Source organism: Suricata suricatta, chromosome 1 (genome assembly GCF_006229205.1).
Source record: "Suricata suricatta isolate VVHF042 chromosome 1, meerkat_22Aug2017_6uvM2_HiC, whole genome shotgun sequence".
NCBI classification, from domain to species: Eukaryota; Metazoa; Chordata; class Mammalia; order Carnivora; family Herpestidae; genus Suricata; species Suricata suricatta.
This window is the reverse complement of record NC_043700.1, coordinates 74,562,015-74,580,345: the sequence shown is the minus strand read 5'-3', so window position 1 is coordinate 74,580,345 and position 18,331 is coordinate 74,562,015. Positions and strand designations below refer to the sequence as shown.

Sequence of the window (18,331 nt, the reverse complement as noted above, 5' to 3'; positions counted from 1 at the left end):
TCTCTGAGGAATTCTCTTAGGGAATCCAGATCTTTCACGATGGTTATTAAAGCCTGCTTTTTTTCTCCAGGAGGAGACCTGGTCTGTCTTCTCAGGCTGTTTGCTCGATAGACATCCTTGTACAGATAGTCTAGGACAAAGATAGCCGAAGCCTCTGTCATAAGTGCAGAACATGAGAGACCCATCAAGAATTGTCTCCTGCCACATAGGTAGCTGGAACTATTCTAGATACATAGGAGGGATGTGACTTTTAAAAAAATTTTTTTAATGTTTTTTATTTATTTTTGAGAGACAGAGAGAGACAGTGCGAGAGGGGAGGGTCAGAGAGAGAGGGAGACACAGAATCCAAAGCAGGCTCCAGGCTCTGAGCTACCTGTCAGCACAGAGCCCGATGTGGGGCTTGAACCCACGAACCGTGAGATCATGACCTGAGCCAAAGCCACACGCTTAACCAACTGAGCCACCCAGGCACCCCTCCCTGTGACTTTTATGTACATGGATGCCCTAGGGCTTTATTCTTTTCTTGGGCTCAGGCTGAGAAAAACTGAGTCCTCTGTCCGGGGGAGTGGTGAGCAGGGGCTGCCATTTCCAAAATGTCCAGTGTTTCTGTCCAATGTTTTAAAGAAGAGAAAGATAAATCAGAAATTCTATTTTAAAAATACTTCCCTCCATTGTTTTTTGGGAAAACATAAGTAGTATATTTGAGCCATTAACTACAGCCGGCTCTTGAACACACATGTGTGAACTGTGCAAGTCCCCTTAGCTGTGGATTTTTCTTGATACAGTACAGTAGTGTAAGTGTCTTTTCTCTTCATTACGATTTTCGTAAAACATCTTTCTCTAGCTTACTCTATTGTAAGGATACAGCATATAACACATATAACATACAAAGTATGTGTGAATTGGCTGTTATTGGCTTCCAAAGGTCAACAGTAGGCAAATAGTGAGAATTAAGTTGGGGGAATCAAAAGTTATATGTGGATTTTTGGCCTTATAAGGATCAGTACCCCTAACCATCCCATTGTTCGAGGGTCAACTGTAGTGAAAGGAAATTTTTGATCCCCATTACAAAAAGAAAAAGAAAAAAAGCTAAAATAAACAAGGAAAAGAAAAACCCATAGCCAGTTCTGAAAAGTATTTATGTGAAGAAGCTTATGCTTATCATTTCTTGATTTCAAAAAGATATGGACAGTTTGCTTTTGGGAGACACCTATGAAACATACCGTTATCTGACCTCTGTTGGCGGAGGTGAGAACTCATTTTAGGACTTTATTTAATCACTTTGCGCCTTATCCTCACTCCTTCTCAGCAGCAGAAGCCTGTGAAAAGTTTCTGGTATCCAACCAAGCATCTACTCTGTTCCCCAAATGTTGTTTTGCTATATACGTCTCTTATTTCATAGGACTTCCCATTCTCCAGGTTACTTCTTATGCCTCCTCTCCATAGAGGTTGTTTCCAGACTTGGGTTTTGCTACCTCATAGGACTGTTCCACTTCACAAAGTTTTTAGCCATGTGGGATTCTGAAATCTAAAGAACTGACTGGCTCAGGCTTGTGAGCTACCTACCGTGAGGAAAACTCAGGAAATTGAATACAGAAATGGTGGTCTACTTGGGCAGTCAGAACGGTTATCCTGGTGAACTGATGAGTGCCAGATCACATAGCACATCTGTACGTGGAAGGACAACAAAAAGATGGCAAAAAACAAAGGAACAAAAAGATTACTGTTGAGAACGTGACCCTGAGCCAGGATTGCTGATTCTGAGTCCCTGTTTTGGGACAGGATGGAGAAAGCTAAGCAAAGGAATAGGCCTTTACTTTCTGCACCTGCTATTTTCACAGTTCTTTCACTTTCCAAAAGAAGTGTTCTTCCTTTACAAAAAAACAAAACCATGTTAAAAAAAAAAAAGATGTGAGGATTAAGTTGATAATAGCTATAAAATTTATGATCCTTATTTTTAAAGAGCCTTATAGTCACATTGTTATTTTATCTTCATCCTGGAGCCGTCCTCCCTCTCAGCAGACGGATGGCCAGCATTTAATAACCAGGCTATTTATGACCTGAACGAGGTGATGGGGGCGTGGTAAAATATCTCATCTTCCACCACCACCACCCCTGAAGCACCTTGAATAATTGCTGGGAGATGAAATGGCAATTGTTTGGCTAAGTTTGGTCTTAAATTCTCTTTCAGATCGTCCCTCATCCTCTCCCTTCCTGATTAGTAAAGCACCATTTAAGGTTCATTTTCAGATAAAGAATTGAGTGACTTTTGCTGATGGTAGTACAGATCATTTGAGATTTATAGGTTCCTTTGCTTGGTATGAAATAGGTTTTCTGACTTCCAAATGAATTGGCTGGATAGGGGGATTATAAATAAATTGTTCAGAAAATAATGTTTTTAAAATGTGAGCCCCTGTCCCCTTTTCTGGGCAAAGGGTAGGAAGCCTTCTAGTGTACTAAATATGTATCAAGTCAGTAATGCAATATTTTATGTACTTGATTTATAAAATCCAGTTTTAGTTGGAGAATGTCTGAATTGGTTGGTAAGATGTCTGTGGAAGACTTAATGTGCCTAGCACTCTGCCTGGCACCGTGAGGTCTGCAGAAAGAGTTAAAGACCTGATTTTAACCCAAAGGCAAGGGATATGTCTGAAACCGTCACAGACCAAGGATGGGCCTTCAGAGAAGATCTGTAACTTAGGCCAAAGGAGAAGCATTTGGGGAGGCGAACCTGGAGCTGAGTGGGAGAAGGTACAGATCAGGGCTAGCAGAGAGGTTGGAGAGCCGATTGGTGAGGAGCAACCTGAGGCACAGGTGGGACCATCAGGGGCGCAGACATGGGGGTGGGGCACATCAGGGAGCACATGGTTCTTGGGGAGGGAGATGGGGCAGACTGGGTCTCAGATGGCTGAGGGTGTCTGTTTGAGCCAGCTAAGTAGCAGGAATTGGACTGGGGGCCTAGGAAACTACAGAGGTGACACAGTCAAGAAGCAATGAGAAAGGGAAAGAGTCTCCTGACAGTGATGAGGAGGCAGAGAAGAGAATAGCCTGGGAACTGTTGGAGGTAAAAATGGACAGAACCGCATGCTAGTTTTGCTACAGAAGAAAGAACTAGCTCAGGAGTTGAAAGGTAATTCTCAGGAATGTGGAAGGAAGGATAAGGTAGCTGCTCATGGAAACTGATTTTAGCTGAAGAGTGTGAATTTGAGGTGAAGAGCATCTGGGTGTAGCAGCCGTTGAATACATGCGTGTTGAAAGTGTATTGAAACGAGGAACATCCATCACTGCGCTTTTAAAGTAAGGTTCATATACCGAGTCACCAGCCTCCAGTGTGAGATAATTGAAAAATAATTTAATTCCAATCAAGGCATATTTGTAGAACTCACTTTCACATTTGGAGGTCCCACCATGAGTCTGTTCACTGACCTTTATATGTTAGCTTTTTTTTTTTTTAATTTGCAAATACTAGGGAACGTTAATCTCACTGAAAGTTTTTGTTGCTCATGGGTTTCTCTTTCAAATGCTGTCTGTGGTCTGCTCTAGAGGAATCATGATTCCTAGCTGCAGATTTTTCTGAGTTGCTCCATTATATGACCAGATGAAAGGGCTATAAACATTAATAGACCATGTCTTGAATTTTTGGAGCTACAGGTAATGAGTTTGTAGATTCTGACACTTTCTTTAGAAGCAGAAAACATGAATACCTTGAAAGTCCAAGCAAATAGTCTTGACATTTGGATCTTGGTATCCTGATTAGTGAACTGATAACGGTGCTAGGATGGATACGACTTGATCTCCAGAAGGACTGGAGAAGGACTAGGCAGCTCGACTTTTGGGTTGTGACTCTTGGGGCTACAAGACCAGGAAGGATGCAAGAACTCTGTCCCTTCTGGTCATCAGGAGAGATAAGGAAGCTGTCATCTTAGCCAATTAGGAGTGCAGTTTCATGTGTGTGGTGTTCTGTGGCCTTTATACTATTAATCCTGTTCTTCAAATTTCTACTTGTAGCTTCTGCCAGATGCGATCACCCATGGTCCAGTGGCTTAACACGCAGTCTCCGACCACCCCAAGCTGCAGCCCAGCAATTACACCGCCTTCCCCCAAGCCACCGCCTTCCCCCATCTCTCTTCCCACTACCATAGTGGACAAGCCGCCTGAAAGGTACGGGGTTTGGAAATTGATGTCGAAGATGGGCAACACGCAGAAGGGGCTTGACCAGCCTGAGCAGGTTCCTGTGTCCCCTGCATGCAAGGGGCTTACTCAGGTTCTCCCAGCCTCCTGGACCTCATGGACAACATCATCAACCTTGTCTCTGACTGTGCCTTGGTTCAAGAGCAAGTAGCTTCTTAGGAGAAATTGGCGCTATGTGAGCGCTGCTCGAACCTGCTGTCCTACTCTGTCTTTTTGGTGCCTGTTGCGCATTTATGAAACTGCTTATTTTGGAAGAATTTTTCATCCATGAATGTAAAACACATGGTGTTTTTAAAGGAAGGTAAACTGGTCATTGGGAACAGGAATTAACACAGTCCTTTAATGGGTCAGTTGTGCAGAAGCCAGAGGTGCTGGCCCAGCAAGCCCTTTTTCCTGCGGGGTTAGGCTGAAGTTCTTATCATCAGCGCCACCCCCTCCGCCCCCGATCCAGTGAGGTGGGACGCTTCCTCCACTGCAGTTTGCATCCGGCTAACAGCATGGTTCCCACCCTCGACTATGTGCTCTGTTCCCCAGAAGGGCACAGAGGGCATTTTGATGAGTGGTGAGAAGCTGAGCCTGAAATGCCTTTTGGAGGCAGAAGTGAGGGGTCAAACAGATGAGACTCAACTCAGAATGACAGGCTCCCTCCAGAGTGGTGTGGGAAGCAGACTGTCGGTCTTGACAGATTGATGTCCTCCGCACACTGCTGAAGTCACTCGGTGCGTGCACCTCTGCCCTCCTCTGCCTTGCCTTCTGTCTCAAGACAGTAGTGCTTTTCCTAATAGATAAACTAAGTGCTTAGGAATAAACACACCCTGTGGCTCTGATAATGCTGAATGAGAGGAAAGGGCATCCCACCAGGCAGAGGAGAACTAGGTGAAGAGGTCCATTGAAAGCTTCTCAGAGGACCTCCCGGAAGAAAGATTTGAATTTGAAACCCATCATTTACTTGAAAATCAAGTGCTGGAGTTCTGCCTGATGTTCACTTCCCTGCTATTAGGAAGGAGTTGTCCCACTGGTGATATATAAATGAGATTTGGGAAGGCAGGGTTGGGGGAAGGTGAGGTTCCCCCTCCCTGTTTCTCATATTTTAATTTATGTCTTGCACGTTCCCTTTCCAGCGTTGTCAACCGGAAGGCTCGAGCAGTGTACCCGTGCGAAGCAGAACACAGCTCAGAATTATCTTTTGAAATAGGAGCGATTTTTGAGGATGGTGAGTGTCAGTGGGAGCTTGGTAGTAGCATGCATTCTGTCCTCCCCAGAACGTCTGTAATCCAGTCACTGGTTGTGGGCTTGTCAGGAGCACGCATCTATCCCTTGACTCTTTGGACAGGAGAGAGCTGGCATTTGGCTGCCAGGAACTGAACACTGGGGGCAGGGGCGCTGTGGAGTCCCACTTCTGGTTTCATCTTGATTATTCTCTGGCTCTTTTAACTCTTGTGCATCTTTGTTTGGGACATCTTTCTACTGATGTAAAGAAGCTAGAGCTACTGGGAGTTAAAAGATACTTCTGATTTGCATTTATTGCATTTTTTATTCTCCCAGAGTCCCCTGCCAAGCCTCCTAAATCCTTCAGGTTTGCCAAATCTGAGTCACAGAAGAGTATAGTCTTGTCGAAAATTTTTGGTTTATAGTTCTCTTACCATTCTTATGCTTTACGTGATTTGTTTCATTTGAAATTTGTGTGGATCTCCAGATTTGGGTATTGCTTTTGCGTATTGAAACAAAGGTATGGGTTTTATTGGAGTCTTTAATATCCATACACAAGCATGGAGGATCTCTGCCCAGCTTCATATTTCACAAATTTCTCCTGTGGTTCATTGTGTATCTCTTTCGCCCACCTCTCTTGATTTCTTCCTTAACAGTCCTGCTCATCATGAAATTCATTGGTTGCTGTGGAAACAGTGATGCATGGGGGGAGGGAGCTGCCCAAAACAGTTCTGTGGAGACAGTGAGGGTCTTAGATGCTTGGAATGCAGTGGTTGATTAGCCAGAATGTGTGGAATATATGGACTGTATCAATACAGTGCTTAGTAGTATATTGTAAGTAATGTAGCATTTGCTGGTGATTGTTTTTTAGAAAGCAAGTTGCCTCCTATGGAATAGATTTCTGTATATGAAGGATATGTACTCTTGAGAGCCAGGGACTCTAGTAGTGTCAGAAAACACACAGCACCACCACCAAAACCCCACAGAGGAAAGAATTGTACTTTATAGAGAACTTTTGTTCTTGGAGTAGAAGTAAGATCATTCTTCTATCACCATCACATACATACATGTGATTTTGCCAGGAGGGCATGGTTAAATGGCCACCCTCCTCTAGCTCTGTCACATCCTGACATACCATATGGCAGGAGGGAATGCTGAGACAGTAGTGTTGAAACTCACCCATTTGAAAAACGATGGTGAATTTGTCCATTGTGTGATTAGATTTGAATGGGAGCCTCTGAAATCCTTTAGACGTTTACCTTTGTAGAAGGAGTTATCTATTAAGATGCCTTTGGCTGTGAGTAATAGAAACGGATACAAATGGCTAAATCATCAGGAAAATGGAATAGCTCATACGATAGTAAGTCTAGAAGGGTTGGTTAATTCACATTCTTAAAGAGATCTTCAAAACCACAGTGGATCCATCTTGGCTGAACCGCTTCTGGTCACAGCTTGTGGGCAGTGGCCTCTAGTCAGCTTCCCCAGCGGGGAAGACATAGCTGCCACAGTCCAGGCATTGACCCTAACAGGGGGGACTCAGTCAGTTGAGTATCCGAGTTTTAATTAGTCATGATTCCAGGATTTTGGGATTGAGCTCCATGTTGGGCTCCACACTGAGTATGGAGCCTGCTTGAAATTCTGTCTCCCTCTCCACCCGCCACTTGTCTTGCTCACACACTCTCTCTCTCAAAGCAAACAAACAAACAAAAACAAAACAAAAAACAAAACGTCTCCAGAACTTTTCCTTTTTTCCTAGTTTGCCTGCTTTGATGTCTCAATAGCCAGAACAAGGACATATGCCCACTCTAAACCCATCTCTGGCAAGGACTTAGGGCAGTCTGAACCACACTGGGTGCAGGGACACCTCCTGTCTACACGCACACTCACGCACACATGCATGTATGTACATATATACATGTGAACACACACATACCAGGATCTCCTCGTGTTTAGGAAGAGGAGAGTGATGGATAGCTGGGATCTGTGCATGTCAACTCTGCAGTTATCTTGCCTGAGATCAGATTGGCCTTTCTACTTTCTCTGTGCTTTTGGGCAAGTTCTTTAAGTTCGCTATATATCAGGTTCTCCATCCTAATCGGCAAGGATGTCTACGAGAGCAATGCAGTGTCAGGACAGCATTTTGGGCCACGGGAAGGTAGGGCTTTGAGAACAGCACAGACCTCTGTAGAGGATGCTGCTGCCAGGGAGCCACGCGTAGCGCACTGTGGTGTGCGGTGGACGGACTCCGCTTTGAATCAACGCATGTCTCCCTCACATCCAGTGCTCTGTAGTCCTGGCGTCCAGCTCTGTCCGGATCACTGGCTGGAGCACCTAGGCTGTCTCAGTTGTTCCTCAGTCTCTCCCTGAAGGCCAGCCGCTCCGCACATGCCTTGCTGTTGTGTTGACACCGTCTCCCTACACAAGCATGTGAGCATCTTATTTTATGTGAACTGCTTGTCTGGCGAATGCCTCCCTGTGGCCTTCCTGTAGGGGTACGAATAAGCACAGTGGAATGCATTCAGAGCCTCCACCATCAGACTTGCTGTGCCTTAGGGCTGGTTCTTAAAGGGTACAGAAAACAAAGGCCCTTGAATAGGATTTATCCTTTTTTCTGCGTCTGCACTTTCATCCTTCATCACTGTGCATAATTGATCTTTTTGTAGAAAATTTATAATTAGTTAAAACTGTGTGCTTGCTCAGAAACTATCTAGTGAAGCTCTCCCTTAATGAGTTTGGGGTCTTCCCTTCCGATGATTAACACAGAGTAGGACATATCAGCAACTCACCTGGCCTCAGCTTGGAGCTTGGAGCAGGGCCGAGCTCCAGGTGGCCACTCTTAGAGCACAGCCCACAGGAATGTGGCCAGGAACATGCCTTTTTCTGCACACCAGCAATACTTGGGCCCCTAAAATGCCCAAGACACTTTTCCTATGTTCACTTGTCCACTGGAGTCTTGTGGCTGTCATAAATGCTCTTGCAGTATAATCCTCTTTTGTCCCTCATATGGGCAACAAAGGAAATTGGTTTATGGCATTCACTGGCCTTCAGTAAAGACAAAATCCAGGTCAAAGTGGCCCCTGGGCTGCGTTGTCAGTAGTTATGTGGTTTGTAATATATACAACAGTGAGAAACCCTAAACTGAGTGTGGAAGAGAAAGGGATCTTTGGTAATTAAGTAGCTTGATAGCTGTTCCTTGCTCTTTGCTCTTCCTGTGCGGACCTGGCTTAAGTTATGGATTTAAACTCTAGGCTACAGATTGATCTGTATAGTAGACACGTGAGTGCTTAGCCATTATTTAGGGGAAATGCCTCTCATATCCTCCAGGGAAGGCAATGTTTACAGTCTCAGGGCAGCCTGTATTCCTGTGAGTGTCTTAGGGACCTTCCCTTTTCTCCTGACCTGGGCAACTCCAGAAACATTAGCCTGGTGACCAGTCTTGCTCTCTTTCCAGACAGGCAGCCCTTCAGCTGGTAGACCCTCCAAGTCAGAATGGGGAGTGGCATCCCTCCACAGGCTGCCAGGCAGGGCTGGAGGGGCCCCTGGTGAGAGAATTTCTAGGAGCTGGCCATCTTTCAGCAGCTCTTCCTAGACTTTGTTCATTTCCATTTGGATATGTGATTAATCCGATGCTTTGGGGAGCAGGTGTGGCCCAGGTTAATCTTGTAAAGCTTTTAGTGATTCCTTTTAAAGGTCTCAAATATATAAAGAGTAATCCTTGTAAAACAATTTAGCAAGGATTGGCAGATTGAATCTGTATAGACCCCACAACCCAACAATTGTACTTCTAGATCTATTTCTAACCTTTAGAAATCTTTACATATTCAGTAGAAAAACTGAGTGCCAGAAGACTATATGCTGTGGTTTTGGCTAAGCTTGGAAATAAGCAAAATAAAGTCTATTATTTAGAGAGATGTACAGGTGTGATGAAATTGTGTTTTAATCAGAGCTAGGGTAAGAGAATGAGAAATACAACATTCAAGCTCCTGATCACCTTGGGGTAGGAAGGGGCTTTGGCGAGGGAATGGCATAGGGACAAGCCCGGGATGAGGCCTCTGTATCAGTTGTCTATCACGTGGGTTCCTGGTATTCACTGTATTATGATGATGCTTCACGGACAAATATTTGTCCTATATATTGTTTTTGTTATGCTAAAAAAAAATCCCACCATATTCTGTTCTGGAGAAAGCTTCTTGCAGATTATTCTTATCTGTAACTCCAGTGCCCTTATTGTTATGGGATGGTAATTCATGAAGACATGGAAAAACCACAGTGAAATTTCACCTCATACCCATTAGGATGGCTGTTAAAGCAAACAAACAAACAAAACCCTAAAGAAACAAACAAACAAACAAAAAACTCTGGGGTGCCTGAGTGGCTCAGTCAATAAAGCGTTGACTCTTGATTTCAGCTCAGGTCATAATCTCAATAGTTCTTGAGTTCAAACCCCATATCAGGCTCTGTGCTAACAGCGTGGAACCTGCTTGGGATTCTCTCTCTCCCTTTCTTGCTGCCCCTACCCCGCTTGTGCACATACTCTCAAAATAAGTAAATGTTAAAAAATCTTAAAAAACCTCAGAAAATAACAAGTATTGGTGACAACATGGAGAAATTGGAATCCTTGTGCGTTGCTGGTAGGGATATAAAATGGTACATGTGGCTGCTAAGGCAGTATGCAAGCTCCTCAAAAAACAAAAATAAGTGCAAAATTAGCCTATAGTCCAGCAACTCCACTTCTGGATGGATACACAGAAGAACTGAAAGCAGGGACTGCCCCAGGTATTTGTACGCCCACATTCACAGCTGCCTTTTCACAATAGCCAAAAGGTGGAAACGCACGTTCAGTGGGTAAACAAAATGTAGCATATATACATATAATGGAATATTCAGCCATCAAAGGAATGAAAATCTGATACATGCCCCAGCCTGGGTGAACCTTTAAGGTTTTATGATAAGTGAAAGAAGCTTGGCACAAAAGGATAAATATTTGTGCAGAATTCCATTTATATGAAATCTCTCGAATGGGCAAATTCATAGAGACAAAGTAGAATAGAGGTTTCCAGGAGCTCAAGGTGGGGGATGGAGAGTGAGAGTTTAATGGACACAGAACTTCAGCTTGAGAAGATGTAAAAACTCTGGAAATGGATGTGGATAGTGGCGATAGTTACACAACATTGTGATTAGTGTCCTTGTAAGAAGAGACAGGAGAGGATCACTTCATCTCCTCCCAGGCCCCCTACCCCTACCCCCTACCCCTCGCCGCCAACACACACACACACACACACACACACACACACACACACACACACACACTCTATGTAAGAAAACCAGGAAGAGAGCTCCCACCAGAACCTGACCAAGCTCTTAATACTCCTGAATTGCATACCTCAAAATTATTAAAATGGTAAATTTTAAGTGATACATATTTTTAAGACAAAAAAATTCATACTGGGGAGCATTGGTCTACTTGTGATCATGCACTGATTGCGTTCTTATGGAGGTGTGACTCAACCGGGCCACCCAGCTCTAAGTGGCAGGACAGGGTGTGGCCGGGGCCCTTCCGAGGCACCTGGTGCATACTTAGTGTGTCCAGTGCTTGCTGAGTGAATGCCGTTCTGTCTGCCTCTGTGTCCCAGGCATCTGTGGAGAGGCAGCCTCTTGGTGTGAGTCGTGGAGCTACTGACCTGGTCCCAACAGGGGATTGTGGCTGGTGGCAGCCCAACATCAGGAACTTCAGAGGAACTGCCTTTTGTTCACTTCCTCCATTCCATTCCTATGGCCAGTGCGTTTGGGAGCATTTGAGGAAGGAATTTACTGCTCTTCAGTGCTAGTTGGGGTCCCTGGCTCCATACACGTCGCCTTAGTTGGGGCTGCTATAACAAATACCACAGACGGGGTGGCTAAAGCATCAGAAATTTATGTCCCACTGTTCTGAGGCTGGGAATTCTGAGAAGGCATCATCAGCTTAGTCAGGTTCTGGTGGGAGCTCTCTTCCTGGTTTTCTTACATGGTTTGTGTGTGTGTGTGTGTGGTGGCGAGGGGTAGGGGGTAGGAGTAGGGGGCCTGGGAGGAGATGAAGTGATCCTCTCCTGTCTCTTCTTACAAGGACACTAAATCCCGTCATGGAAGGCCACCCTCATGAGCTCATCTAACCCATATCCCTCCCGTAGACCCCACCTCCCAATACCATCCCACTGGCAGTTAAGGTTTTAATGCATGTGTCCTGCCTGGGCAGATACAAGCATGCCACTCATAACACCTGTCCTATTCTCTGCCATGGCCGCCTCTCTAGCTGAAGGAGAGCCAGGCTCTTGGGCTGAGACAGGCAGGGAGTGTAAAGCCCACAGGGACAGGACCGGGGGTATGGCAAAAACGGAGGCCCACACACATTTACTTGCCAGCATTGGACAGGGGCATGGACATGGTATGTGCCTGGCATCACACCTGATGTAAATGGTCTCATTTTAATCTTGGCAGCAACTTCAAACCCTCTCCCCTCTTTTAGAAACAAGAAGCATGGAGGTCATGAGAGATGGAGGTAAATCATCCAGGGTCTCCCAGCTATGAAGGAGCCAGAGTTCCGGCCAGGATCTCATTTCTCTTAGACTCACTGCCTCTTGGAGTCAAAAATTTCCCCAAAATGAGGTTCCTACTTCAAAACCAGCTGCATTAGGGTTCTCCAGAGAAACAGAACATATAGAACGTGAGTGTGTATGTGAATGAGTGAGTGAGTGAATTGCTTTCAATAGGTAAGTATTGGCATATGCCGTTGTGGAGATGCAGATTCTGCAGGCCAGGCCCATTGGCTGGAGACCCAGTGAGTAGTTGCGGTCTGTGTCCAATGGCAGTCCAGGGGCTGAGTTCCCTCTTCTTGGAGGGAGGTCAGGCTTTGTTCTCTTAAGCCCTTCAACTTTAAGTGAGACCCATCCATGTTGTGGAAGATAATCTGCTTTACTCATAGCATACTGATTTCCCTGTTCATCACATTTAAGCACCTAGAATAGCATGTGTGTCCCGTGGCCTAGCCAGTTTGACACATGAAACTATCACATTGCCACTGGAGGAAACGGTTGGCCAGTCAAGTACAGCAAGGAGCCTCTGGTGGGAATTTTGGGAATGACGCTCCCAGAAGTGTGGTGAGACCCTCAGGCCTCATCTGTAACCTCGGAGGCTCCTCCCTGTGCCTGGGGAGGCCAAGGGCTCTGCCCTCCTCCACCCATTCCTGCCCTTCTGTCAGCGCTTGGCCACTTCCAAGCTCTTGGATACTGTAAGGGTCCTCTCGGTCCCCTCTGTAAGTTGGTGACATTTCTGTCCTGCGCCTTGGGGAGATAAGGACTGCAGAGGAGGTCTGCAGTAGGATTGCTACAGGACTCCCACCGAGCCTGGTTTCCTGTGTGCGGGCCTCCTTCACCCCCGGCTTTATGGGAAGTCAAATCAAATCTCTTTCTCTTCTGTTCAGCCCGTCTCCATTAAGACCTACTCTGTGTGAGAAGGGGCGCTTGTGTGTGTGTATCAGGGAAGAAACAGTGAGCACATCAAGGTGTTCTTCCATCAGCTGTTTGACAGCCTCCTGTAGCAGTCCTACAGGCTAAGTGCGGTTAGCCCCAGCTCGTAGGTGAGGCGGCCGAGCAGGGCCCTGAGGGTTAGGTAGTTCCCCAGGCACACCCAGGTGGCACCTGTCAGCTGGAAGTCCCCTCCAGGCCCTCTGTCCTGAACCTGGGGCCCCTTCCCACTGAGGTCCCCCATGTTGCACAATCGCTGGGGGCCTTTCCCATGGCATCCAGTCCCCTCCCCTGACGGTGGCTGCTCTGGTGGCATTGCCAGCCTGGGTTGTTTGGCACAAGCGAGAGCCTTTAAAAATCCTGCTCTGAGGACCAGTGTCAGGCTAGAAATCAGTGAGGGAGCAAAGAAGGGGACTTGCTGCCAGATGACTGGAGAGTGCATACCTAGTTCCTTCGTGTACTCATTCCTTAAAACCTCACACGCTGGGCATGGTGCTGGGGGTGCAGTGTTCCTGCCTCATGTTACAGCCTAGACTAGAAGAGAGACTGTTTCCATCAATCTCTGTCTCCCTCCCTTCCTCTCCCTCTCTGTCTCTCTGTCTCTCTAACACACACACACACACACCACGTACACTGACCTAGTCTGAGCACTAGGAGTGATCTCGGAGGGAGGGACGCCCGAGCCGGTACCTGAAGGGTGAGGAGCCGTTGTCCAGGCACACAGGCGGGGAGAAGAGCATCAGAGCTGAAGGAACAGCCATGTGTAGGTCATGCCGTAGGCTGCCACACATTAGTGGCTTATGAACTGCGTTTGTTGAGTTGCAGTCAGCATTTCAGAATAATAGAATAAAGAGAGTACATTGCCCATAGTGAGGGAAGTGTTGTTTGAAGAAGCTTTTGTGTGCTGTGTACATGTCTGTGTGTGCTGGCCTCTTTCTGATACACAGTAGTTCTTAGGAGACGCAGTCACAGCTGCGTCACCCAGCCAGCTCCTGGGCTGGTGTGCTGTCCAAGCCCCCGCCTCCCCTCCCCTCTCTGCCCATGGCTGGCTGTGCTCGAGGCCTGAGTGTGGCAGCTTGCCCACACTTGGGGGTTACTAAATTCTTTTTTTTTTTTTTAATGTTTATATATGTTTGAAGGAGAGAGACAGAGCATGAGTGGGGGAGGAGCAGAGAGAGAGAGGGAAACACAGAATCTGAAGCAGACTCCAGGCTCTGAGCGGTCAGCACAGAGTCCAACGTGGGGCTTGAACTCAAACCGTGAGATCATGACCTGAGCCGAAGTCAGACGTTTAACCGCCTGAGCCGCCCAGGCGCCCCTGTATTTTAGTTCTGACTCCTGGTGATGCCCTTTGCTGTCCAGCCTATGGTCATTTTCTGTATCCATCATGGATATGTATGGATACCTGCAGTTTGCGGGCACTGTGCCCAGGGTGTGTTGGGCCTAGGCCCTGCCCTCAGGAGCACCCTGTCCAGTGTGGCAGACACAGGAGTGTCCAGATGATGCCGTGAGGCCTGATGAGTGCTGGGAGCGCCCCAGAGGGCAGGGCATTTCGAGGTCTCTGAAGAGGAAGAGTCACCTGGTGAAGAGGTGGGATAAAGGCATGGCAGGTGGAAGGCACGCTCTGGTGAGGGGAGGGAGGGAGGCTGGGGGTGTGGGTAGGGCCGGTGTCTGTGCGTCAGACCGGTAGAAGCTTGGGTTTGTTCCTGGACACAGCGGGCTTTGATCGGGGGGATGTGATCAGGTCTGTGTTCTAGAGAGTTCGCTGAGCTCCTTTGTGCATAGTAGATCGGAAGGAGCCAGGCTGGAAGCTCGGGGACCAGTTAGGAGACTGCTGCAGGAGGCTGCATGGTCTGTAGCGGCCAAAGGGCGGGTCCTGTAAATAGCCCTCGTGCGGGTTTAACCAGCCATCCCAGGCATGGGCCCCACTCTCTTCTGGCCGGTCCTTCAAGATACCCAGCACTACAGTGAATCCCACAGGGAGCAAATAGTTCGTGACATTTTGGTAAAAAGTGATTCCTCTTCTTTTTCAGTGCAAACCTCGAGGGAACCTGGCTGGCTAGAAGGGACTCTGAATGGCAAGAGGGGGCTGATTCCACAGAATTATGTCAAGCTGCTGTAGTGCCTGGCCTGCGAGGACCCCGTGGACCTTTGGCTCCTGGGGACCTGCCTTCTTCCTCCAGGGCGGGACCCACAGCCACCTGGACGCAGGAACTGCAGACCACGGAAGGGCAGTCGAGGGGCGGGGAGAGAGACAGAGCCGGGTGGCTCGGTGGAGCGGGAGAAGAGTCGCGGGACTCACAGAGCGGACTTTCCGTTTGTCGAGCCTGGGGCTGTGGACTGTGAGTTCTAACTGCCCAGTCTTCTGCCTGCCCCGCTGACAGTCACCCCACCAGGCGCCTCTGCCTACCTGCTGCTGCGATGTTAAAGGAAACTGCGCTTACTCTGGTGTTTGCAGGCCTGCGTGCTTGGCTTTGGTTGATGTGGTGTGGAGGGGGCTGCCGCTGGCAGGCGGGGCATTGGTCCAAACCCAGAGAGCAACAGACAGATGCTCCTTCCTAGATGGCCACCGCTGGGAGCCGCATTCACTCTACTCAGAGCACAGAGCACACTGGCGTATTTATAACGGGCTTCTCCTTGGTGCTTCTCACCTGTGTGCTGTTTCCCAAACACCACCTTTTTGCCCCAAGGTCTCTGTAAATGAAATAAAATGTAATTTACTATTTGATTTGTGTCATCATGTGGGGAAGAGATCATGGAATCCATTCCCTCTGTAATGTTGTATGATTTGGCAGCCAGTGGATAGACATTCACCTTCCTCTGCCGTTGGTGCACACAGGTGGGATTTATTAACAAGGGGCCTGCCTTGTTCACAGCGGGGCACGTTCCTGAGAGCAGCAGCCTTCCCTGACATGTGAAGTCCGGGAGGGCCGTCCCCAGCCGCTGGAGCAGGCCTTTCCCCCACGGCCCATGTGACTCCTGAGCAGGAATGGGGGCCGAGGCTGTGCGGCCCAGCGGTTAGCGTGTGGGCTGCCCTGGGGCTGTGGGGGCCAGCCCTGCTGACGAGCTTCACTGTGCAGCTCCCCCCACCCCGCCCCGTGTGCCCTCCGTCTTCCAGGCCTCCGCACTGATCTCTGCATCTGCACGGAGCCTGGCTGCAGGGCAGGCCGGCAGGCCCCCCATTCTGTTCCTGGAGGAGCCTCAGCCACGACCCTGCACGTGATGGTGCTCCAGCTGTGGGCAGGCCACACGGTGATGCTTCCTCGTTCTTTCCAGGCACAGACTAAGCCGGCTTCTTCTTTGTCTTGTGATCTGGAGTCCTTTGGAGTGTGGAACTCATTTTTAGGAGCCTCATGGTTCTGAAGCCAGCCCCACCAGAGGGCCTGCTGGGGAAGGGGGGGGCTGACATGTCTCTCTTCCCCACAGGAGGTTCTTCAGCCTGTCAAACTTTACTCTGAATAAGTTGTCACAGGAAAGATGTGTCTACCACATCTTCCCCAGACGAATTGATTCAAGAGCTTGCTGGTTTTCAGGTTTGTAGTCACCCACATGGACCTTATAGGGTGTTAAGTCTGGGGTGACGGGTGTGCAAGGGAAGGGGCCTGTTGAAAAGTATCCATGTTTTACATAAAAATAACAGTCTCAGTGCAGCACAATGTAAAGTGCTGAGCTATCCACTGGGAGAGCCCCGGGAGTCCCGAGGCGCCCAGGGCCACCTGACGACGGCCAGCCCCGTGTCCTGTTTTCTGAGCTATCACTTCCGGCTCATGCCCCTAAGCTCATGCTTAGGGATGTGGAAGGGAAACCTGGCTTATGAGAAGGAGTTACGGACGTGTCCACTTTACGAAAGCCCACGGCAGGAAAATGCAAACGTACGCATGGGCAGTTAAAGTGGGCCTGGCGGTTTTCCTAATTGGTATATCCCTGTAGGGCATTAACAATAAGACCTACTGTACCAGGACTTGATTTATTTGCGTGCTTAGAGAAGATTTCCATCATTCACAGTGAGATGCACCCCCCTGCCACCCATGGTCATCTGTCAAACTACTAACTCCCAAAATGTGTTTACCACCACATACCTGATTGAGGAAAGTGCTACGAAGTCTGACTACCTGTGTGATTTGGGGTAAATTAAATGGACTCTGATTCTGCCTCCTGAAAAAAAAATGATGCCCAGAGGTTTGGGTTGAAATGGTCTAATGCAAGTAGCATGCCCAGTATGTAGTACATGCTCAGTTAATGGGAACTGCTATTCCTTGTATTGTTACCATCATGATTGTCACTTGCACCTTTGTCGTCAGGGCCATTTGTGTTCTGTAGGTTGCCAATGTGGTGGTCACAGAGCCTCAAAGCATGCTGGATCCGAGGGCTCTGACAGCGCCAAGCCCTGCAGTCCCCTCCTGTGGCTGTCTAGGGAACGCCAGAGGGGAGCTAGGGGTGTTCTCTATGAACAGGATGGGTGTGGCCAGGCTTGCCAAGGCCCCCAGGTAGGGAGCTTCCCTCTGGGTCTGGCCCAGAGTAGATCTAGTAATGGGATCAGGAGGCGTTCCCTTGCATTGGCAGATCATCTTTGTTTGCCCAGAAGAGAAATAGGGTATATTGGTTTCTCCGGTTCTGCTGCATGGATGTGGCCAATTCCAGAATGTCCACATGGCTCTGGCCCCTCAGCCCACCTCATTCAGTAGCTGCTCAGAACGGGTCTGCAGCCTGTTTTCAGTGAGAGTCACCAAGGGGGTCTGCAGCAAAAGCAGACACTCAAGTGCTGTGTTTCTGCTTACTGTGGGGCTTGCATCTGATTGCATCACCCAGGGCCCATTCTGGAGACCTCCGTACGAGAAGATGCCACAGGAGATCAGAGCTAAAGAGCTTGTACTGGTTTCCCCCCTTCATGTAGCAGAAACACCTGCATTTGTGGGTATGGGCGGGGAAAGCGGTGGTGGACTGTATGCCAGTGAAGGATGTTTAACTCGTTCTTGCCATACAGTGGATTGAATGAGCCAGGAGAATTCATCCCATTTTATGGATGGGAAGATGGAGACTCTCAAGGACAAAGAGCCTTGGTCAGGTTCAGTCAGCTGACTACATGTTTTTTTTTCTGCTGTACCATCTTGCCTCTGGGAACCAGTAGGAGACAGTGGCTGTTTTGGGTTGATTTGCACTCCCCTCCAAAATGCGTATGTTGAAATCCTAATCCCCAGTACCTCAAAATGTGACCTCATTTGTAAACAGGATGGTTGCAGGTGTAGTTAGTTGAGATGAGGTTAGTAGGGTGGGCCCTCATCCAATATGACTGGTGTCCTTATAAAAGGGAGATTTGGACATTGAGACAGACACACATATAGGGAAGACCATGTGAAGAGACCCAGGGAGAAGACTGGCATCCACAGCCAAGAAGAGAAGTCTGGAACAGACCCCACCCTCACGGGCCTCAC

General features: G+C 48.0%; 1 protein-coding gene across 1 annotated transcript in view; it reads left to right on the top strand.

Annotated features, from left to right (window-relative positions):
• The window catches only part of ARHGAP10 (Rho GTPase activating protein 10), a 235,057-nt gene extending 219,432 nt beyond the window's left edge, over positions 1 to 15,625 (top strand). The window contains exons 21-23 of the mRNA XM_029950836.1: positions 4,009 to 4,161; positions 5,313 to 5,404; positions 14,933 to 15,625. Of these exons, the coding sequence (XP_029806696.1) occupies positions 4,009 to 4,161; positions 5,313 to 5,404; positions 14,933 to 15,021 (334 nt within the window). The 3' untranslated portion in view covers positions 15,022 to 15,625. The remainder of the gene's footprint in view (positions 1 to 4,008; positions 4,162 to 5,312; positions 5,405 to 14,932) is intronic.
• The last annotated feature ends 2,706 nt before the right edge of the window (positions 15,626 to 18,331 follow it).